The 24,215-nt window shown below is 43.4% G+C and overlaps 1 protein-coding gene across 6 annotated transcripts in view; it reads right to left on the bottom strand.

The window, feature by feature from the left end:
• pik3r3b (phosphoinositide-3-kinase, regulatory subunit 3b (gamma)) overlaps positions 1-24,215 on the bottom strand; it is a 135,081-nt gene that overhangs the window by 13,070 nt on the left and 97,796 nt on the right. For 3 of the 6 annotated variants that reach the window (XM_030791389.1, XM_030791390.1, XM_030791391.1), the window contains exon 1: positions 4,865-5,260. The exons of the other annotated variants lie outside the window; for them this stretch is intronic. In XM_030791389.1, coding sequence (XP_030647249.1) covers positions 4,865-4,970 — 106 coding nt within the window. In that variant the 5' untranslated portion in view covers positions 4,971-5,260. Of the gene's footprint in view, positions 1-4,864; positions 5,261-24,215 lie in introns of those variants that run through there. 6 annotated transcript variants of the gene reach the window in all.

The following is a 24,215-nucleotide window of genomic DNA, read 5'->3' as shown; positions in this document are numbered from 1 at the left end:
AAGCAAACAACAGGCCAAAGCCCACAATGAGAGCACTCCAAACAAAAGACACATCACTCTACAGGTCGACCCGCAGGGTCCAAAAACCCTGCACACACACACACAGCAGGCAGTGTATGGATAAATTAGTAACTATTAGCATGTTAAAGAGAGTGTGTCAGAGAAAAATTACAGACATTGACAGTTTAGCTGGTGTCAAACTGAGAACAAAAAGAAAACTTGAACAAATACAGAGATGTTTTCAAAGAGGGGAAAACAAAGAAAGGTTCATTTTAAAACCACAAAGATGTGTAGGTTCATACACATACGAACACCAGGCACGCACGCACATACACACACACACACACACACACACACACACACACACACACACACGCACGCACGCACGCACGCACACGCGCGCACACACATGCACACACACACGCACACACACACAGGTAGGCACACATATACACACAAACATATACACACACACACAAATACACACAAACACAAATACATACAGGTAGGCACACACATACACACAAACATATACACACACACACAAATACATACAGGTAGGCACACACATACACACAAACATATACACACACACAAATACATACAGGTAGGCACACACAAACATATACACACACACAAATACATACAGGTAGGCACACACAAACATATACACACACACACACACACAAATACATACAGGTAGGCACACACACACACACACACACACAAATACATACAGGTAGGCACACACATACACACAAACATATACACACACACACACACACAAATACATACAGATAGGCAGACACACACATACACACAAACATATATATATACAAATACAAACACAAAAACCCATACACACAAAGCAAAAAAGGAAAAAACATTAAAAGAATGGACCTTTGAAATTGTGCACAATGCAAAAATAGAATATTCTTTTAAAAAAAAACCTGTGGTATATACCAACGACATGTCATGGAATATTTTCAGCACAACACACACTAACACACTAACACAAGCCTGCTTAAATCCAACCTGCTTTAATTCATCCTTTACTTCAACAACTGCTCTGCCAGTCAGACACATTCCAACACAAATGTTACAACTGACACACGCACACACAGATACCAAATCACTGTCACTGCCTCAGAGAAGCAGACACTTAGTTCCCGATAAGAACACATTACAAAGCTGGCTTAGAAAGACGGAGAGAAAAAAAGAAGGAAAGAATGATGGTAAAGAAAGAAAGGACTTCTTACCCTCCACCAGTCCCTCTTTCAGTTGCATGCCTCTGCTCTACCCCCTCTCTCTCTCTCTCTCTCTCTCTCTCTCTCTCTCTCTCTCTTGCTCTCTCACTCTCTCTCCCTCTCTCTGAATGTCTGCCTCTCTCCCTCTCTCTGTCAGACTGAAGCCAGAGGGAAAATCCCTGGTCCTAAATTCAGACGCTGTCGCCTTAATGAACCCTCGGAATAGAGATGTTGGCCACAGCCAATCAGAAAGCATTAGGGGAGGTGGACAGCTCCACATGAGATGAAGAGAAAGAGAGAGAAAACCCAGGGGAAAGACAGAGGAGGAGTCAAGGAGGGGGATAAAGCCCCTCCCTTAGAGAAAGAGAGAGAGAGAGAGAGAGAGAGAGAAACATATGCAGGCAGAGATGGACATTCATCAGAGTTATAAACATCACTATGACACTGCCCTACACCTTGAATAAAATCTCTGACACAAGGCCAGTTCTCTGAATTACATGTGCGCATGTGCATGTTTTTTTAAATGAGCCATTCACTAAATAATGACATGATTTAAAACATCACATACACACACTACCGCTCCTTTGCTAAGATAGACTGAGAGACAAATGAATTCATGTCCTGTGAGCTACCGTATATCCTTATATATATAAAGAATGAGAGAGAGCGAGAGAGAGAGACTTTTTTAAATAACGCTCAAGTTCACTGAGTAATGCTCCCTCTCCTCATTTCAGCAGTGCCAGCAAACAAAGACATCACACACACACACATACATACACATACATACACACACACACACACACGCGCATATGTCTCTCCAGCTGTCATGCTATATCTCCATCCGTCATATCTCTGTGCAGTTCCTCATACAGCAATGTTAGCAGTACATTTTCCACTGTGTGAAAACTTCACAGTTTATGATACTGCCAGTCTAACACACACACACACACACACACACACACACACACACCTATCTCAGCCACTGCTGCTGCCAGCGCCTTCCATACACCAACCTCAGCATAGGCAATCAGCCTTTTCCATATCAATTCACTGTAATAAATATTCTAATGAACATCTGCAGCAGGACACTCTCTTTTTCCCTCTCTCCTGTGTTACACAGCTCTACACGCCAGCATATCACAATGCCCAGGAATGGACAGAAGAGGAAAAGGCAAAGACATAACACACGGTCAGGGGGTGGAGAGAGAGAGAGAGAGAAAACACTCTTTATTTGTGTGACTCATAAATCTATGTGCATGTATGTGTGTGTGTGTGTGTGTGTGTGTGTGTGTTCTGTAGAGGAGAGATGAATGTGTTGTGTGGGAACCTGGCTCATTCATTCACTAATGCTGCTGTTACTGCTGCTCTGTTTCTGACTCTGTCTCAACACAACAAAAGATTTTATGCCAGTTCAACACAGATTCAACACCCCTTAAACCACCACAAATATTCTTTTCATATGACAATGAACATTTTTTTTTCCCATTTAATTACAAGTGTCTTTTCCCCATTAAAGCGATACAGGACCTTATAATCTCACAAGTCTTTTTCATTCAGTTACTCAACCATACAAGCAGATCATATTTAGGCTGAATGACAAACCAAATCTACTCAATAACAAGTTCAGCTCAGTGTGCTTATGGTTTACAGACAGTGGCTTTGTTTGCAAACTAACCGACGGTAAACCATAAACAAATCCTTTCATATTTGAATATCCATATACTGTCTCTTGTGTCCATGTACCAAGATTAAACAGCCCTCTTTGCGCTGCCTACAGGTAATGTCTTGCTAGATATCTTGCACGGAGAGTCTAGAAAAACGCTATTCTCTTACAAAGGTGGCATTCGTTTAGTAAGTGCACTGTATATAGCTTAGTTGATGACGGATTTTCACAGTCAAACTCAAACTGCAGAGAGACATCTACTGCCTCGTTTTAGGAATGTTAACCCTTCCAAATTAACTGCATGAATTAACGAGTCATTGTCAAAAAGGCAGCCCTTGACTTTTGAATGAGGGTCCAGTCCTGAGTCTATGACATCATCATAAACGGCTATAAAAAGTCACGCGTTATAAATTACAGGACCGTGACATTGCATTTAAATGAAGGACGCAGAATACAAGGCTCTGCGTTCTTATAGGCACAGCCATCCCTGTAGACTTTGAGAGATGTAAAGGACTTTTGCATACAGGTTTCAGATGGCCCACACACCAAGCCAAGCTTTTCTGCATGCAGCACTGACCAGGAGAACTGACATACGCTAACAGCGTAGCCAAAATGAATTAACAGACCATTACCTAAGACATTCCTGAAAAAAATTCAGGCAGAAAACGTACAATCTGAAAAAACTAATCTTTATCCATTGGACTATGTAAGCCATTCCACGTTGGAAAAATTACGGGATGGTTAAAAGGGAGAATGGATACGTTAAATGACACTTGTCTGACTATGGAAACTATACTTAATTCTCAAAATTATAGCTGTCACTCGACTTCAAGCGAGATCATATATAAGTACAATGGAAAACGGTCGGCACAAGTATTGTAGGATTCGGGAACAGGTCCTCTTCGCCTTGCAACGCAACCTTTTCAGTCCTCTCTCCCCTCCCCCATTCCTATTCATCCAGACTTCAACACTGACTGCTGACAAGCCCCCAAAATTCAAGCGAAATAGGAAAGGTAGAATAACTGTGTGAATGTTAGTCGTACTAAACGAAAATTGGACCGTACACTATGGTATGTTAGAACAAAGCACATACACCTCCATAAATCTGGCGCCTACATGACAGTGGTTACAGTCAACCTGAATCGAGCTGTGGACTTCATCTGTCCAGTGAAGTCCTTTTATCGCCTTTATTCTTTTGGACAATGATAAGTGAACGACTCTGCATTCGCAGAAAGCTGCGGTCAACAAATGGCAAAAAAGTAAAGTGTTCAACTTGCTAATTTAACTGTTGTAACAGAATTTAGTGAAACCTAGCCAGAAAACGGACAGCTAGAAATGATGTCACCCGATTGGCACAGCGGGATACTGGCTTCATTGTTGCCATAAGACACGTCGATTGTCACAGTGTCATGCAGCTAACGATTGGAGACCTGCGGCTAACGCAACAGTAGGATGCATAATGTTATCTGGGCTAATGTTACAAGCCGCATAAAGACACGAGCAGAACTTGCAGTCCAGTAAAAAAAAAAAAAAAAACCATTATAATTATGCATCGCAAAGTAATGGGCCATAGCACCTAAAAGTTGAAGGCACACAGAAATCTAAGGGGATTCTGATGGGAAAACTGCCTTTGACCTGGTTTATACGACTGTACAATACAGAACAAAGTACTGGTGAAGACGCATCAGTCTACAATACAAAACTGACATAGCTACTGGCTACTGTATAAAACAACAACAGATACCGACATATAACTGCTGGGATTCAGAAATATTCTCTGTGAGCTAACAAAAACTAATCTGACGATGCATTGTCCGTTTCAGCTAGGATTCGAGAACAGGTCCTCCATAAACTGGGGAAGCGGGGAGTTATGCCGGGGTTTGCGCTGCAAATACCACTCAAAGCGGCAAGCCAAGATCATTTAAACAGAAAGTATAAAATGTTGTTTCAGTACCTGGTGGTTGGTCCATTTCAATGTAAAATATTAATTCTGTGGAATAGGGCATCGTCATATCCTTCCAGCCATCTTCTTTCTCCGTATTCCAAACTGTATTGTACATTGTCTGCCTTCTCTAACGAATGACACAGTCGTCTCCCTCTCCAAAACTGATTACAGAATATCAACACGGAATAATGTGGAACGACATAAAACACTATATGGATTGAATAAGGCTAGCTAACTACCTAGAAACACAACTAAAGATCTCTTACTTTCAAGTCACCACTCTGAATGCCTGCTTCAGAATAAAATAGTAGCATCAGTCTTCACTGTTCTTACATTACTGCCTAAAGCATGATACAAAAATCTTAAACAGTCCGACAGAACAGAAAGTAGATGCCAGCTCTACAATCCACTCCGTTCTAGCAGGACAAAACTGTGGTGTTCATTTTAACTGCTCTCAACGCTGAGCAGACAACCTTTCACTTCATGAAGATTCGACCATTCCACGGCTAAAGTGCAGGGAGTCGCATAGCCTAACCAAGACACACAGTGTATAAGCACACGTCCTAATACCACCCTTCGGTGAAATGTAGACACACAGTCTTCACTGACACATAAATGCGAAATATGTACTACGAAATATGCGAAGTGTGCTGTCAGTGAAGGACTTATGGTGATACAACGAAAGTCTTTAGTGACATCATTCTATAGAACCCCTTATTCTGATGCGAAATGGTATGGTCCAACACCATACAGGATCTCTTGCCAGGCTTCTGTGCGGCACAGAGCGCAGGCTCCTGATTTGGGAGCCAATGGGAATGGGACGCTTCCCCAAGTCTGCTGCCAAAGACGGAGTTTGCGTCTTTGAATTTCCATTTTTTACAGCCGCGTGTTCCCTCGGAGCCAATGAACATGCTAGTGAAGCAGAGCCAAAGATCCCATTGGTCCACTAGTTACTATGAGGGACAAAGGGATGGAGAGAATGCGAAAAGAGAGGGAGAAATCTGAGACGCACACACACACACGCACACACACAGACACAGAGGGAGAGAGAGAGAGAGAGAGAGAGATGTAACAGAGGGTTTTCCTCAGCTGTATTCTGTTCACGATTCCAACCCCTGGTCAACTCTCCACCCACACATTTGCACGACACACACACACACACACAGGGGAGAGAGCGAGAGAGGGAGATGACATCAGTCTGAGCAAGACTGAACTATACTCAGAAGTGTGCTATTTGTTTCTGACATTGTATATTAATTAATCTATATTTAAGTCAGCCTTTCGAATGTGAACTAAACATCTTGGTTGCAAATATGGCTCTAACATAAAACCTAAAATCTTATAGAACCTTACAGTACGTGGAACATTTTAATAACAAAATGAGAGGAGTGCAATTGAGAGATAAGGGCTACTAACGACAACATAAGCATTTTCCAGTGCCGTGGCATCTTTTCTGATCGTTACGTCAGGACGAGTTGGTGGCCTACTTAAGAAACAATTAAAGTCTAAGCCCCTCCGTTTACCTCCCCATCACCCCATACCAGCCGTCTCTGCTATCATCTGTCTCATCCGTCCATCACAAAAAAAGGATGTCCCTCTAGTATGGCCCAGGACTGAGGGATGACAATGGGTGTGTGTGTGTGTGTGTGTGTGCGTGTGTGAGTGTGTCTCAAATGCAGGGACGCTGAAAAGCATCCATATGGCGCGTGCCTCTCACAGACTCCTCTTGTCAAGTGTGTCAAACTTTATTTAATTGCTTCTCTGTGTGTGTGTGCGTGTGTGTGTCAGAGATACAGGGACAGATGGGTGTCAGACAATGACCAGAAACTAACTCACCACCATAATCTAGAAGAGCTATGGGAAAAAAGAGTTAATCCCTTCTTTACCCACGAATAGATACATAATAGACACAAACTTGTAATTATTTTGGAAATGCAATACATAATTATAAGCCATACCCTGTTAATACCCTGTTAATGCCCAGCTTTGTGAAATAGATTCTCAGCAAACCTCCCTTTGTTCAGGCTAATCGCAAACTGTTGCTTTAGTGTAGGTGACAGAGGGGGGATTTGGAACGCTGGGGAAAGTAGCGTGGTCACCATAGAAACCAGAGGTCCAGTGAAACGCCATCGTGCTGGCAGGTATCTTGAATAGTTTCTCACGAGTTTATGTCAGATGTTTCAGGAGAAATGGTATATATATATAGCTATGGTTGTATTATCTGAGACATTTCAAATAACCAGCGCGAAATAACCAACGTGAAAGGATCACAGACAATTTGAACCTAAAGCCTCTGAGTATTGTCAGAGTGGCTGGCATATTACAAGTTACAGTACAATTTGCATGTTCACACGCTTTTGAGTGTAAACTAATTACAAATACTAAAGCGTGTAGATGACCTGAAAACCCCATGCATCTGAAGATATGTTCTGGGAAACTGAATTTGCCAAGGACAGTGAGTAAAGAGAGGATGGACCATGTGAAAGATTACAGAGATATTTTAGGCATGGGTGCATTATACACGGTGTCATGTAAAGCTGAGGTTAAAATCCTGATCTTTGGGCCAGTCAATGTGATTATTCAGGTCATAAAAGGAATCACATGCCTTGTGTCAAAAAAATGGCTGAAAAGTGTGACTTTGTAATGTTATGATTCAATTTGTTACCAGTCTTGGCCTGTGCCCGTGCTAAAATGAGAGAAACGTGCTAATAAGAAGAGGATAGTGACAGTAGAGTGATTGTGTCTGTATGACTGGAGCACTCCCACGGTGCAGTCACTCTGGCTGAACGTGTAGAATCTCTGTCTACTTTTATACACACAGTCATATGTCCTCTGTCAACCATGCAGGGACACCGACTGTTAACTCTGAGAGAAAGGAACATGAGGAATGTTTACTTTTCTACACACTCTGAGGCCAGAAAGTCCCATTCAAGTCTTGGTTCCCTTGTCTGCTCACATTAAAGCACTCATATGTAGATTAGTTTCACTGCTGCTCCAGTCCGAAGGGTCAGGCATGGCTAGTCAAGAAGGAGATTCTAATCTGCCTGGCTACAAGACCTCACTAACCGATCCCTGCAATGAGAGAAAGTATAAGGGAAAAAAAAACAGGGCTGGGGAAAGTTTTAAAGGTACAACAGTGACCTGCGGATTCGAGGACAGCCAGTTAGTCTTTCTGCGGCAGTGTGAAGCATCCGTGACCTGTTCTCCATCTCACAGCAGCCTGGTTGTTCCGTTCCAGTTATATTTACCACCCCTCCCTTCTTAGCGTTTCTGTGTTTTTGTCTGACTCTCACAAGTATGGAGGAAAGCAGCATTTCACTGTGGACATGGACAGCGACTCTCCTCCTTCCTCAATGCATGATTCATGAAGTAGCCGGAATCTGAAAGATGTAATATGATTTTCCACCAACTGTCATGATAACATTGGGTCGATCAGTTTTTTTCTTTTCACAGACCTCATCAGAATTATGCTCTCCTCTCTTCCTCTCTCCATCTCTCCCTCTCTCTCTCTCTCTCTCTCTCTCTCTCTCTCTCTCTCGGAGGAGGAGGAGGAGCTGTCTTATGGACATTCTCTCTCAGGAAATGTGATATGAGGAAATGCATATAGAGACACGCCATATCAGCATACTCCGTATGTGTCAGCGTCGCAGAACCGTTGATTTGGCCAGTGTGAAGGACAGCTGGACATGCACAGCCTCTCTCTCACTCTCCCTCTCACTCACACACGCACACACACACAAACACATACAGACGATCTCCTAAAACTGTAAGTCCCATATGGTCAAAACACACTCCCACTCACCCAAACACGCCCACCCATACACCGACACAAAGTAATAATAATAATACTAGAGTTTTCACTCTCAGTCTTCTAGTGCAGCACTACAGCCTAAAGTCAAATCCAAACACACTCAACTTTTAACTAGACAGACCCTAAAGAGCTGTTTTAGATATAAACTGAAATGTTTAAGTATTGTTTATCAGTTCGTTCACTGCTCATTAATAGACGCTAGATTATTAATAACCACATTTCCTACATTTCAAATGGATTTATGACCTTTGTAGAACACAGTTCACAGTCCAAAGTCAAATTTCACGGTCACCATGGAGACAAATATAAACATCTCTGTTAATGAGTTCTCCTCTCACTCCCCGAATCTGAAAGTACAGCAAATAATTCAAGTCTCTTATTTAAAAGACAAAGAACTGCTACGGCTGGGCCTATGTGTGTCAGACGTGTGTCTTTGATGGCTGGTTTGGAGAGTTTTCTCTGTAGATCTCTTTTTTGGGTAAAGCTCTCTGTAGCTCTACTCATTTGTCTGAGGTAATAGACACTCTGATAAGAGGCGGATGATTAGATAAACTGTCTCCATGTCTCTCTCTCTCTCTCTCTCTCTCTCTCTCTCTCATATTTGTCTACAGGGTGTGATTGTGTGCATGTGTGTGTGTGTGATTGTGTGCATGTGTGTGTGTGTGATTGTGTGCATGTGCGTGTGTGTTGGCGGAGAAGTGTGAGGCAAAAGCAGAAATCACCATGGCAACATGGAGAGACAGAGCCAGCTCTCTGTTAACTGCGTGCACTATGCCTCAGACCAGAATCTGACAGTAATGTGTTAATGACACGGCTAAAGTGGACGAGTCAGGCACCCCCCCCCCCTCGTGTCCATCCCTTGTCCTTTGCCTGCTCCCCCCCCCTCCACCTGCTTCTCCCCTTTAAGCGCATCAGCCAGTGAGAGGGAGCCAAAAACTGTGCCCCCCCCCCCCAATCTCCAGGGTAGCAGGCATTCTCTGCCCCCGCCCGTAAAGCAGACGGAATGATGTCATCAGGCAGTGTTAGTCTCCCTGCTGGACTGATGCAATACACCAGTGACACTCAATAGCTAGCTACTGACACCCGCCTACCAGCCTATCCTTCTATCCTGCTGAACTCTCCCTCTCATTTCTCTCTCTCTCTCTCTCTCTTACTCTTCTCCCTCACTCTCTCCTGCTGCGTTCTCAAGTTCTAATTTATCTCTCTGTTTCAGTCTCTCTCTCTCTCTCTCTCTCTCTCTCCCCCTCTCTGCCATTTATTTCTCTCTCCTCTGTACCCACGCTTATTCCACTCTCCCACCCGCACTTCTCTCTCTCTCTCTCTCTCTCTCTCTCTCTCTCTGAACAGTCATGGTTGTCATGGTATCAGGCACCATGGCTCAGCATTCTCTGGCCCTGGCAGATAAAAGGCAGGCACTTTAACCCTTTCCTGTCCGAAGAGGAGATAAAATGACATGGACTGATATAAGATATCACTGGCCTATATTCACTCTCAGACTGCTACCATAATTACTCTTTCATTCATACTGCCATACAGGTCTCCTATCAGCTGTAAAACAAGATAACACTTCAAATCTCACTGAAACTTTTGATGTTTGATAAGTGGATTACGGCCACACCCCCCTCAGTCTTGCCGACGTTTTAAGTTCTTTTCAATGACGAAAAAAAAAAAAACTCCTTTGTTCTCTAAGGACCAGCAAAATTATCTTAACAATTATGGTTTGAGACATAAGGCCAGAGAGAGTCTGTGACTGTGAACATGTTGCTTGAAAACTGAAGCAAACAGTGACAGATTAACAGGGTGTGGGGGGTGCTGATTTTAAAGTGAGTAGTGAATGACTTCCTTCATAGAGACCTGTGATGGGTAAGCTCTAGAAACTCAGTGTGTGTGTGTCATCTTTTTAAGACCTGAATGGGAACAGGATAGGTGACTGGCAGGATTACCGTGTGTGTGTGTGTGCGCGTGTGTGTTTGACCTTGGCTAGCACAATGCTAAACTCATACTGTCGATATTCCAGAGCAGTTAAGGCTCCATGGTTCTTTGCAGATTTATTGCTAGGGAGCTCAGAAGGGTTGAATGGATACAGGGCAAAATCCCTTTCAACCTCAGCTATTTAGGATCAAAGATACATACCATATGCACCAGTTTCCGCATTATCGTTTCTATGTTATGCCTGCTGCATGAATAGTACAATAATGCTACTCATGAACTGAGATATCCCTAACCATTGCCCCAGCGAAAATAATCTTTAATGTGAGTTAGTACCTCTGTGTTGGCATATAAATCCCATCCATATGTTTTCAATGAGGAGAAACCCAAAGACTCTGTTTGTGTCTGTGCCATCTCGGTTTATACATGTGATGAATTCGTCTGCTAACCACAGGCAGTAGAGCTGAACCCAGTTCCCTTTCAGATACAGTGTGTTGCTCTGTTCTCTCTCTTAGTCAGGCACCAGGTGTAAGCCAAAGCTACCATAAGGGGCTTAGCAAGGTTTGCTCACTCTAGCATGAAACCTCAGCAGAAATCTACTAATTATCATGCAAACATGAACATGCCAGGTAACCTCATCAGAGCGTTGGTTATACAGGAAGTGCTCTGGACGTTTGTTTTGGTTATGAATTTTCAGTTAGAAGTGTGAGCCAAGCATTCACACATGTTTTTAACATGCTTTATTGCCCAGAGTGCAGTTTCCCAATGTCAATGTTATTTTAAACCAAGATAACACTACACTGGATGAATTGAACTGAACTCAGTAATGAATAGATATAATACATTTTTTTTTTTTTTTTGCAAACACATTGCAAGCACATTGTGCAACTCAGACAGTGGTGAAGTGCTTTGGACTAAACTCCCTCCAGATCCTTAACAAAATGACTTCAAACAACCAGGTTTCCACATATGACCATTCAGCTGTAAACTGAAGGCCTGTATTAATCACTGACCTTAACATGGCCCCCAGGAGCACTGCACAGAACAGCACAGTGCAACTCTACCCAAAAAAGCAATACAAATGTATGTAATGATACATTTCTTTTAAAAGTGCGTATTTGCACACTGATAGCAGTGAAACAACTATAACTTTAAATTAATTCGACATGAAAAGCAGGTAGGTTTAGGTTTAAGATACAAATTTAAACAGAACTCACGTCAACCAGTCCAGGTTCATTATCTGTGCAGTTAAGAATGAGGAAGCCTTAAGCATCAAGCTGCCTTTCCAGCAGCGTGTCAGAGGTTTACCAGCTCCCAGTAAGACACCAGTTCATTCACTGGAGTGTGTGGTGAGACAAAGAGAAGAAGATGAGTGATGGGAGTAGGAGCTTGTAATACATACATGCGACAGGACTGTGAGTGTCTAAGTGGCCCCATAGTCCTTTTAACACACCAATAAATGACAAATCTATGACCTACTGCTTCACTCCTCCTCATTAGCACTTTTTAGCACTGTTTCACAGATATGCTGTGCGATTTACCCTGCGGGAACTCTGTGAGAGAGAGAGAGAGAGAGAGAGAGAGAGGAGGAGTAGATCAGCTCGTATGGAGAGTTCTGGTGTATGTGTACCCATTAGAAACACTGTCATCTTGGGTCAGACTTGGAGTTTGAGGCTAGTAACTCTGTCAAAACTGAGTTCAGCTAGGTCTGTAGGGTCAGAATCCACATTCATGCAGGCAAAACAAAACACCATTCGGTGGGATGACCAAGCCAAAACAGAGAGTGTGTGTGTGTGTGTGTTTAATGGGTGGGGTACAGCCAGGGTCAGAAGAGTGATAGTGTGTGCTTATGTGGGTGTGTATATGTGTAAGTGTGTGCATGCATGGGTGTGTGTATGTGTGTGTGAGTGTGTGTGTGTGTGTGAGTGTGTGTGTGTGTGTGATGGGTGTAGTGAGACTGGGGTCAGAGGAGTGGGAAAGTGTGTATGGGGGGTGAGGTGTGTGTTTTGGAACCAGGTGGATAAACACAGATTCCCAGAGGTCAAAAGGTGAGCGTGGAATCTTGTGTCTGCTGTGAGTGATCTCTCGGATGCAGTGCCATGTCTCATGTCACACCGATTCAGCTGCTGACCGCACACATGCAGTCAAGAAAATGAAACACTTTCTCCTTTTTTAAAATTGTCTTGGAGCTCAAAATGGACTGGAAAACACAAGAGGGAATGCGTATGTCAAAAGAATGTGAAGGAAATAGAATTGGGGTCATAGCTTGACCAGTCACACAAAGAGCAAGGGACCACATGCTGTAAACAGAATGCAGGCCGTGGCATGAGGTGTTCTGCCAAACCGTGATTTTGGAGGGAAATTTGGACATTGTAAGGTGGCAGTGAGGTAAGTGAGCGTCTGTACCAGATGGCATGATTCTTCGCGTGAGGTAATCCAGGTCATTCTCTAAGCCAAAATCTATCTCATATGTGCACTGAGGAGTCAGCTTGAGTGGACTCTGGGTTTCACACTCGTTTTCCACTGAGGTAAACAGAGGGGAAAAAAGTGATTAGAAATGGCTATAATCAACTTCAGAATAAGAGGTGGTTTTACTTGGACATGCCTTGAGCCGCGATTTGAATATGTTTTGGAATTACCGCAAAATTCTGTCATGGTTGTCTCCAGAATTTTTTAATATGTAATTTTCTTTTAGAACCATTTTCTGAGAAAATCTAATTCCACATATGTACACATGCAACACGGGGTATGTGACAAACCGCATCGTCAAAAAATAAAGTAAAAAACTTAGTATGAGTGGGCACACACCAGCTCCAGGCTAAACTGAGGACAGAGCACAGAGGAGCGAGGTAGAACTGGGGAGAAGACAGGAGAATGGACTATAGGAGAAGACAGAAGAGACCGAAAAGGAGGTGAAAAGGTGTGGGACTCTGAGGATGAGGTCTAGATCTCTGGTAAGGTTGCCAATGCTACAAACAAACACAGAAGGAAGAAAAACAGTGACTGAGAGTTTGATTGTCTGCCTAATGAGTCAGAGACCAGGAAAAAAAGAAGTAAGAGCGAAAAAGTCACCCGAGTCAGGCTGCTCTGATTAGAGAGGCCATATTTAAAATTAGTCCACTCGTCCGCAAACGCACGCACGCATGCCAACGCAGTGTGCCTCAGTTTTCACAGTATCTTAATACATACAATACACAGGGTTTCTGCTAGGATTTTCCCCTCGCTGCTCTGGTGTCCGGAAAGAATTTATTTTACCAGGCAAATCTGAAACTTTACCGGTCACGTTTCAACGACAATCTATGTTATAAACGCAAATATATATACACCTAGGCTGACAAAAGAATCATAATGACCTCAAATCAGTTTAACTATCTAATGAACGGTAACGGTAAAGCAAAACGAACAGTAACGACTGAGCAACACCTCAACAGTAACCACTTAAATGTAGGCTATTACAAAACATCTGTAACCTGTAACATCTGTAGCCTGTTTAAAAAAAGGCTAGGGCCTACATGGCATCAAATGTGGCCTATAGGCTCCCAGGTAACATCTTTCAAGTCCTCTGCTGCCGACTTGAAATCAACATGTCCAGTGTTTCTTTACAACTTGCAATACGCATCAGCCGCGTTACTCTCTCCTCCAGGTGACTTCGCAGAGATAGCTTTCGCTATAGCTATGTTTTGTATGAACATCATTACCGGACATTTTGACAGGCAAGTTTTTAATTTCTCTCTCTCTCTCTCTCTCTCTCTCTCTCTCTCTCTATATATATATATATATGTGTGTGTGTGTGTGTGTGTGTGTGTATATATATATACAGGGACGGCTGGTATAAATGGGCTAGCAGGGCTAAGCCCTCCCTATCTTTTACAATAAAGATGAGAAAATTATTGTTAAAAAAACTTATAACAGACTGTTTTACATTTTGGTGGAACCTAGAGCAGCAACAGCACCAAACAGTCGCAAGAAAAACGCAGGATATACCCAAATGGGCTTATTTTTTACAGCCCAAACACAGTAGAATCAGCTACCATTCATCTTCGTAGGGTCAAGTGAGTGACAGGTGTCATGCCACGCCCCCTTGATTTGCTGATCATTTGGGCTAAATTAATTCAGCCCACAGCCCATTTACTTTTGACCAATGACAGCGACTGTACAGACGGTACATACAGTGAGGTGCTACTGTAGCACCTGCATGTATGAGAGTGGGGAGAAAGAAGTGAGCGACTGTGGCAATGGTGGGCGTTAGCATGAACGAGGCGGATTATTTACTTTCACATCCCTTTTCTTCGATGTCGTTGGTGGAAAAATTGGAAGTGAGGAGACTGGGGACACATCGTCTAAACGACGTTCAAATAACACAAAAGGACAAACGACAAAATCGTAAGTTTTGAAACTTGGTTTTAACGAAAGGACTGGCTAGCGATAAGTAGCTAAGAATTCGCTTTTCTGTTTCCCATGCTTGCTTTTTGGAGGAGACACGGCTTGGACCGTGAATTCCTGTAAGTTTCAGCTTTGCAACCGCACTCCCTGCCAGAACCCAAAGACTCATTGGTTTCCTTCACACTGCCCGGCGGGTTGTAGGGGACGCCGCGGGATCGCGGGTTGGCATTGTTTACGGTCGGGACTAGGATAGTTTCTGATCGTCTTCGATCCTCCAACTTTCGTTCTTGATTTACGAAAACATTCTTGGCAAATGCTTTCACCTATGTGCAGTACGGATGGCCCCGGCTGTCCCTCTAAATCATGGCCCTGTGTTGCAAAACGGTTGTGATAAAAAAAAAAAAAAAAACGACAACAGTTGCAGTATCTATGGGCAATCATAACAGTTGGAACACGTTTTGTAGTGCATCCCTAGGTAGACCCTTTTCTGACATTGTAGGCTGACAATGTGGAGCATTCTGTTCTATCATGCAGCCTATCATTCCATCATTCTTGCATATTTTGTTTTTGTTAAAATGGCATGTGTTAATGTGTACAGAGGAAAATAGTTAAATGGTATGTAGCCTGTGTGTGTGTGTGAGAGGAGGGGGGAGACAGATACAGAGTTTGTTGGCATCAGGCCATTCTTGTGGGTACCTCTCTATGGTGTTGTTGTAGAGCACTTGCTATAACAAGGTATATATTGTCCTTGCTGTAACTTGGTATCTCGGATGTGATGCTGCTGTTGCTGCAGTGTAAACTACTGATGGGTATAATCCACTTGTTAGCCCACCCACCCAATATCACCACCAGCCGTCACTGTACATACATATATATATATATAAGCAAAACCCAGAAATTATATATATATGGGCAAACCCCAGCTAACACAAACCCTGACATTAAATGAATTCAATCAGTGGACGTGCAGTGCTGTTGTAGCAGGCTAGCAGCTCTGCTAATTCAGTGGATGTGCAGTGTTGTTGTAGCAGGCTAGCAGCTCTGTTAATTCAGTGGATGTGCAGTGTTGTTGTAGCAGGCTAGTAGCCCTGTTAATTCAGTGGATGTGCAGTGTTGTTGTAGCAGGCTAGTAGCCCTGTTAATTCAGTGGATGTGCAGTGTTGTTGTAGCAGACTAGCAGCTCTGTTAATTCAGTGGATGTGCAGTGTTGTTGTAGCAGGCTAGCAGCTCTGTTAACTCAGTGGATGTGCAGTGTTGTTGTAGCAGGCTAGTGTCCCTGTTGATTCAGTGGATGTGCAGTGTTGTTGTAGCAGGCTAGTGGCCCTGTTAATTCAGTGGATTCAGTTGGATCTGGTCTCCAAGGACATTAGCTGTGCCTTTGTCCTCAATTAAATCACTCAACAGACCAAAGGCAGCATGTGTGATTTACTTGTGCTCTGTAGCTATTAGATTAGATGATCACACACACACAAAAAAAGTTAAAAGGCTTGTCTATGTCTTAGTGCGTAGTTGTTCACCCCTCTCTCTATGGACAAACGTTATTACAACCCCCAAATCTAAGCAGAGGAGGCTAATCAGAATTAGCAGAGGTATGCACAAACAGATAGGACAGCTGTGATGTTAGCATTACCAAATGCTCCACAGTGGCCTGTGGGAAAAGTTAATTAAATGAAAGGCAATAGCACATGATGGCTAACTCTGCATGTTTAACATATGACTCCACTCTCAGCCCCAGACTGAATAAAACTGATTTATTTAGCCTGTCTGAACCTCACTTTTTAACTTTACTGACAGCAACGTTCAATAACGGCCACTACTATCAAATAACCAAACAACCAACTTGCTAAACAGCTAACCACACAACTGAGAATGTTGGTTTCAGTGGGAGTTTTTGACTGGAAAACCCTCAAAGGAGACGGGTAAGAATCTGACTTTGAGTGGTGATGGTCTGACAGCCCATAGGCTCTAAGGAGTCAGAGGAGACATAGGAGAACAGGTCAGGAGCTATGACATCACCTAAACCCATGACAACTGACACCAGCAGCAGCCTGGGCTGGAGCTCTGTCTTTGCTTTGTGAGGCGAACAGCCAATCATTAAGGGGCGTCTTCAATTATTCAAGGTGCTGCCACTTTGTCACTTATCCTCTCTGATGAAGACAAATGGGGCCAGAGAGTGGGAAGTTAATCCGCTGTGGGGTGGGCTGACATCACAGCTATGCGGTCAAGACTTTTCCTCCAAAAACCCTGTCCAATGCTCTGAACTGTACCAAGACAGAGGTGTTAAACATTGAACTGAAATTCAAATTACATAGAGCATACATTATACCATCACATCCTACATCAATATATGCCTTTTTGACTGAAATTGGATAAAGACCTTTGATCACTGGTTGTACCAAAGTGAGGAGTGGGTGTATGTGAACTTGAGACTTCAGTTGCTGGTATGAAGCCCTAGCCAATTCCTAAATATCAAACAGAATAGATTTCAGCAATGGAAATGTCTAGTTGAATGTAGCTGTCAACAACTGAGTCTAATATAAGTCAGAAAGCCATGGGGGGATGACATACATTCTTCTTGAAAAGAACAGATGACCTCTCCTAGCTCTTCTCACCTGGAGCTAACCAGCACGGCCTGTGTCTCGTTAGAGAACATTTGTGCTTTCTCTCATGCGGTACTCAAGGCCAGTGATGTAGGCTGTGTCCATCAAAGGAGCATAGTCATGCAATGAACTTTGGAAGGGACAAGATAAAACTCTACTGTTTATTGGAACTGACGTCGACACAAGTGACCGTCGGCCATGGCTACGCTAAAAAAAACCCCATCCTGACCTATTCACTGCTCAGTATCAAATCCTACTCTGTTTTTTCCTGCACTGACCGAACACGTTTCAAATGATCGAGCTCGATCTTAACCAAATCTTTCACAGCACTTCATCGTCCATTACCTCTCATCAAACAGCCGATTTTCCCCACGGTTTGGTTTACATCAAAAAGATATGTGTCGGCAATAAACTTATTAATCAGTGGAGAGCCATACATAGTGCATAAACTGTTCAACCCCTGACCTGAACAAATCTCTTTGAGCTTAGGGTTAAAGTCCTTGAGCTTAGGGTTAAAGAGCCTTGAGCCTAGGGCTAAAGTTAATCTCAGTTATGGAGATATTGCAGTAGTGATCAGAGTAACCTGACCCCGGCAGATAGCACCCTCTCTCATGTTTACCTCAGCTCTCTGGGTGAACGGAGGCGAGAGGTAGGCCTACTGTAGTTTTAAGACTATAATACAACTTATAGCAAAGCACCAGCTAACCTGGCCCTGAAAGGCACCAACACGGAGAGTGAGTTGAGTTCAGCAGCTCTCAACCCAACCTCCTCAGAAAACTCTGGCTCTGTCTGGGCCAGCCAGTATGACTCACGCTTTTACCAGGCCTCGCTCTTCCTCTCAGTGCCATCTATTTTACGAGCTATGAATAGTTTTATGCTATAAATACTGTAAAACCGTTATAAAAGTCAAAAAGGGACTGCCAAGTGTCTACCAGTCTGGGCATGGCAGCAGATCATCTAAGTCCATACATAAATGCATAAAAGCCCACTGAAATAACATTGAAGAAATAAGAGTATGGATTTTATTTTTAATGTGTCTAGTGAGTTCAGTCTGTGTCACTAATGAAAGCGAAATTCTATAGAATGCCAACATCCTCCCTGAAACATACTATCTGTAGTGTTTGTGCTGTTTGTGGCGTGCGTGTGTGTGTGTGTGTGTGTGTGTGTAGTGAACACAGTATGTACTGGAGGAGTGCAGGTGGAGTGATCTAAGCAGTGACATGGAGACATCCAGGGGTTATGGCAGGGCTGTCTGAGGTGAGTATGTATATTTGTAAACCGAGGGCTGTGTGTGTGTGTGTGTGTGTGTGTGTATGTGCTAATAAGGAAGCAGACTGACACAGTGTGCCATAAGCTCACTGGCCGTGGTCTGTGGGCTCTGCCATCCTTAATAGCATTAATACAGAAGAATCTCACTGCATTAATCGGGATTTATCGAGACTGGGATAAATGCCTAGCACACCATCCTGTGTGAAAGAAGAACGAGAGAGGGGTGGGGGGGGGGGCATAGCTAGGCAAGTTAATAACTGTACTGGGATGGAGTGTCTGACCAGTCCGGGCAGTGCTGGGGAAAGCTGCTTACACACACACACATTTATGAACATGAGTGTGAGTCAGACATTGCATTACTGTGTGTCCTGAGACAATATTCAGATTTCATCTACTGAAATACTCTAGCATGCAGTGAGTGTGCTGGCCCAATTTAATAATAAACATGCACAAATGTTATGTAATATGAGGAAAGAAAATTTCTGCAGATTCTAAGAGGGCATATGGGGGAAAAAAAGTGTGATGAATTTTCATTCCCAGTGGAAAAGCCAGTACTCTTGGGTATAGTGTGATGGTGCAGTGAATACTGTATTCTCTGTTGTATGCTCTAACATTCCAGACTGAGCTGACGAAACAAGCTCATTCCTCTGTGGCCCTGACAGTCACAGTAAACACAACTGCTTGACTCTCATGCCAGGTCATTGGCCTATTTAGCCTGTATGGCTGTGAAGCAGGTAACTGAAAAACCAGGCCTAGTGAGTGTGTGTGTGTGTCTCTCTCTCTGTATGTGTGTGTGTGTGTGTGTGTGAGGGAAATTAACCCCATGGTCCAGTCATACATTAGAAAACATATAACATCTGCTTATTGTACAGTGAGATAAAGGACCACAGGCCACACATGTGAGGTTCTCTTTAAGGCCTTGACTCCTAGAGTGACTGGCTGGAGACATTGGCTGTCACAGGACAGGGAGCACGGAGGCAGTAACTCCAGGCTGTGTCACCGATCTGCAGTGTCTGGATGATGCATTGGAAATTGTGAAATAAAGTTGCATTGTTTAGAAAAAAAAAAAACCCATTATGTATCTTCATGCTTTGTTTGGTAAGTTTACTAACAAAAAATTTGTGACAGTTGGAATTAATTTTGAGCAAGCAAATTTCAAGCCCACCCTACATACTGGACTTTTTTCTGGCTGGGGGGCAGGGGGGGGCAGGGTGGGGGGGGGGGGGGGGGGGGGGGGGGGGGGGTCTTGAGCAGTGTAGGAGAGAGACCGCAGGGAAGGCCAGGTCCCAGGGAACAAATCAGAGTGTCCCTACAGCAGAGACTGCTGTAATTACCTCAGTGTAGCTATCAGAGCAGAGCTTACTCAGTAGGGTCAAAGCCCTTTATCCACCACCAAATCAACATTCAGCAAAATCAAAAGCACCCATTCAAATTTGGAAAAAAGTACAATTCTACAGTTATAATGCTGTTGCTATACAGGTGGAAAGTTTTTTACAATTCAAAATGTCAAAGACTGGAATGTGAGTCCCTTGGAAAAACAGTTTAGCTGAGCCATATTAAATGTCCACTGCAATGCTAAACAACACATTCACGGATCTGTTCCCTTAATCTATAACCGCAAGAACGAGAGCAGAAAATGAACAGAAATTCATTCCAAATGTTATCCCCTTCTCAGATCAGGGGAAAGTTTCCATTCTGTTAGGAGAAGACAAAAATACTCCACAGGGCTGGTGGCAAAAAACATGCTTTTAAAAGTCACGACCTACTGTCAAAGCCAGGCAAAGATGCATAGGTTCAAAAAGACATCCAGGTTCATACCTATGCGTTTATATGTGTGTTTTCTCTCTGTGTATTTATACATTTATGATTTTTTTCCTCACTGGTTCTTCCTTTCTTCTGTAATTCCACATTGTGTTTGAGCTGACGAACAATTCTCTCAATGATTCAAAGCAGTGTCTTTTACTCTATGTCTGAAAGACAAGATGTGAAACTGATTTCTCTTGGTAAGAATGTGAAAATCAAGGTTACTGGACTTTAAGATGTATATAACACAGAAATCCTCATTAAGAGTGGTCTACTGTAATAACCCATCAGAAAGCACCGGTCTGCCAGAAATATCAGAAGCAGTCCATTAATAATTCCATTATGAGGAGCTGAACGCTATGCTGGGTAAAAAACTTAAAGCTAAACTTAAAACTTCCTCTATTTCTCACATGCACACGTACTTACACGCACGCACACACACACACACACACTCACCTGCATGCATACACACACTCACGCACACACATGTGCACACACACATCCTGCCCTGTGGCCTCCCATCTGGTCCAGTGGTTTAGCACTATGGTGTCATCTGCACACTGCCCAGAAGGTCTGAGACGGCAGCAGCTGCTCTGTGGACTCTGTCCCTGTGCCCAGTCATTTAAAATTACACACACACACACACACACACACACACACACAGACACACGCACACACACACACGCACACACAGACCAACAGACTCACATACGCGCACACACCCACGCCCACACGCACACACGCGCGCACACACACACACGCACACACACACACACACACAGACACACACACGCACACACATACACGCACACACAGACCAACAGACTCACATACGCGCACACACCCACGCCCACACGCACACACATACATGCACACGCACACGCACACGCGCCCGCACACACACACACACACACAGACCAACAGACTCACATACACACACACACACGCACACGCGCACATGCACACACACACGCCCACGCACACACGCACACACATACACGCACATGCACACGCACACGCACAAGCACAGACCAACAGACTCACATACACGCACAGACTAACAGACTCACAGACACACACACACACCTGTTATTCACTTACCTGCATGCACAGATACACACACATACACACATATACACTCTCTCTCTCTCTCTCTCTCTCTCTCACATACACACACACACACACACACGGACAAAGACAGGTTTACTCTTCAGTGTCACTGTGTGTGTGGTAGGATTTTGTTCAGGTGATGGAAGTTCAAAGGTGATGCTTCTCTGGATTACACTCTCAACACTGTAATCTGACAAGCTACTAAGCCCCGAAGCAAACATAAACATATCATAATCCAGTTCCCAGAAACACGTCCTGCAACAACCTACATTTTCTCTGAAACTCCTCACCTCCATATTTCTTGTTTGTTTGTTTTTTTTTCCCTGAATGGTCTCCATAAACTATTTTTCCAGCGGGTAATACATAATGCTACACTGATGTCAAATGTTTGACAGACAAATCAAAAAGATTGTCACGTTAATCCAAACTTGTTTCTAAAACGGAAAATTCGAGGAGGCCAAACTCCACGTAAGTGTCCAAAAATTACACCATTCTGTTGTTTATTTAATTATTGTTCTCATGTATTTACTCTGCTGTAAACAAACAAAAAACATAATAACATACACACAACAGTGAGAAGACTTATTCTGGATTTGATCTGGGCCTGGGTCTGAGAATGAGCCCACAGATGAAACAGGTTTAAAATGCGCTTGTGGATCTGAAAAGAATAACTCAGGGAGGAATACATTTATTAAAATAGAGTTCATTTTATCTTTACCAGAGAGAGATGGAGCTTAATTACCACTGGCTTGTCTTTCTGTGTCTGTTTTGTTCGTCATCTTTCCCCATAGCCTTTCCTCCCTGTTCCCAACCCTCCTCTTCCTCCCTTTCTCCTTGGCCTCACCCCCGTCAATAGGGGCCGGCCTCTCTCTCTCAGCGGGGGAAACATCGCCCAACACAAATGACTCTTATGCACCACAGACACCTCTCAGCGTGACATTGGCCGGGTGTGTGAGCGTCTGAAACATGAGGCTGCCCTGAGAGAGTGACAGACATCACAGGAAAAAAAAATACACAGAATGAGGGAGACAGGGCAATAAGGGAGAAAATGAGAGAGGACTGGTGAGGAGCGAGAGAGAGAGAGAGAGAGAGAGAGAGAGACAGACAGACAGAGAGAGAGAGAGAGAGGGAGACCTGAGTATGATTTAGTGACAGTCTTTTGAGTTTAAGTTATGTATGTGAGATGTTCCTGTATTATTTCATTCTGATCTTCCCTGTGTCTCTATTATAGACAAACACAGTCTAAATGGTACATTAAATATACCCATTAAAGCGGCTTACATCTCCGCTAATATTAGTCACCATCCTACAGATCAAAGACCCTGAGCTTAGCACTGAACAAATCGTATTAGAGCCAAAGATTCAGACAGCTATGCATGCCTGCTCACACCTGCTCATCAAAGACACTTCGCCCCTGCCCCTGCTCTCACACAACTCCTGGGATTAGTTTCTCTTTTTCAACCATTTGTTCAAAGATGTCTAAAACAGTACAGTCTTTAGCTTGACGCAATATCCTCTCTGATCCCCTCTGTGTTTTACTGACGCACTAATTGACTGTTAACAACACAAACGTAGCACATTTATGATTTACATGACTTAAAACAGGTATAAAATACATAAATACAATTCTAAAAATATATATTATTATAGGTCCCATAAGACCCAACAGGAATGCTATAATGGTGACCCATCAAAAAATCAGCCGTGGTGTCTGATTGGATGGTGAGTTTTGAGTTGATTAATTATTAATGAAGTGGGTGGAGCAGCAGTGAGACATTAATGAAAGGGAACACCCCCACAGAAGGGGTCACCATGGCAGCACCTATATCTATATAAGTCTTATCTCTCGGACACAGGACACAATTCTGCCCAACAAAGCCTTCATTATTTAGACACAGATGGAGGGGCCCATTGTTAACAGAGACGGGATTTATGCTTCCCCAGCGACCTACAGCGCTGACCTTCCCAACGATGCCTCCCTGTCCAGTCTCTACAATGACAAGGAGACAGGGAGGAGAGAGAGAGAGAGAGAGAGAGAGAGAGAGAGAGAGAGCAAAGGAAGACGAACAATAGTAGGGGATTAGGAAAAAGACTTTTCTCAAACGTGATTATATTTCCTGTTTGTTCGTTGGTTATTAATCAGCTTTAATGTTTCTAGAGGTTGTGATATTTCAGCTGTAATGAGTGGAGACTTGACTGTCCCCGGCACAGGGTCAGGGGTAAGTGTTGTATACTGGTGTTTGTGCTCTGAAACATTACCTACAAGCCTCAGTGTTTACTCACTGTGACATTCACCGTAACAGGGACAAAACTAAGTGATCACTTTCTTTTCAACTAAACATCAGAGTATACCTGAATGACTGTTCTTATGGCCTCATCAACAGTACGTATGTGAAGGGCTGGCTGTCACCAACCCTCTGTCTGATGATAAACCCTCTCACTGGGTCCTGACACT

This window comes from Chanos chanos, chromosome 14 (assembly GCF_902362185.1).
Source record: "Chanos chanos chromosome 14, fChaCha1.1, whole genome shotgun sequence".
Lineage (NCBI taxonomy): Eukaryota > Metazoa > Chordata > Actinopteri > Gonorynchiformes > Chanidae > Chanos > Chanos chanos.
The sequence above is the reverse complement of the archived record's forward strand: the minus strand, read 5'-3'. Positions and strand labels throughout refer to the sequence as shown.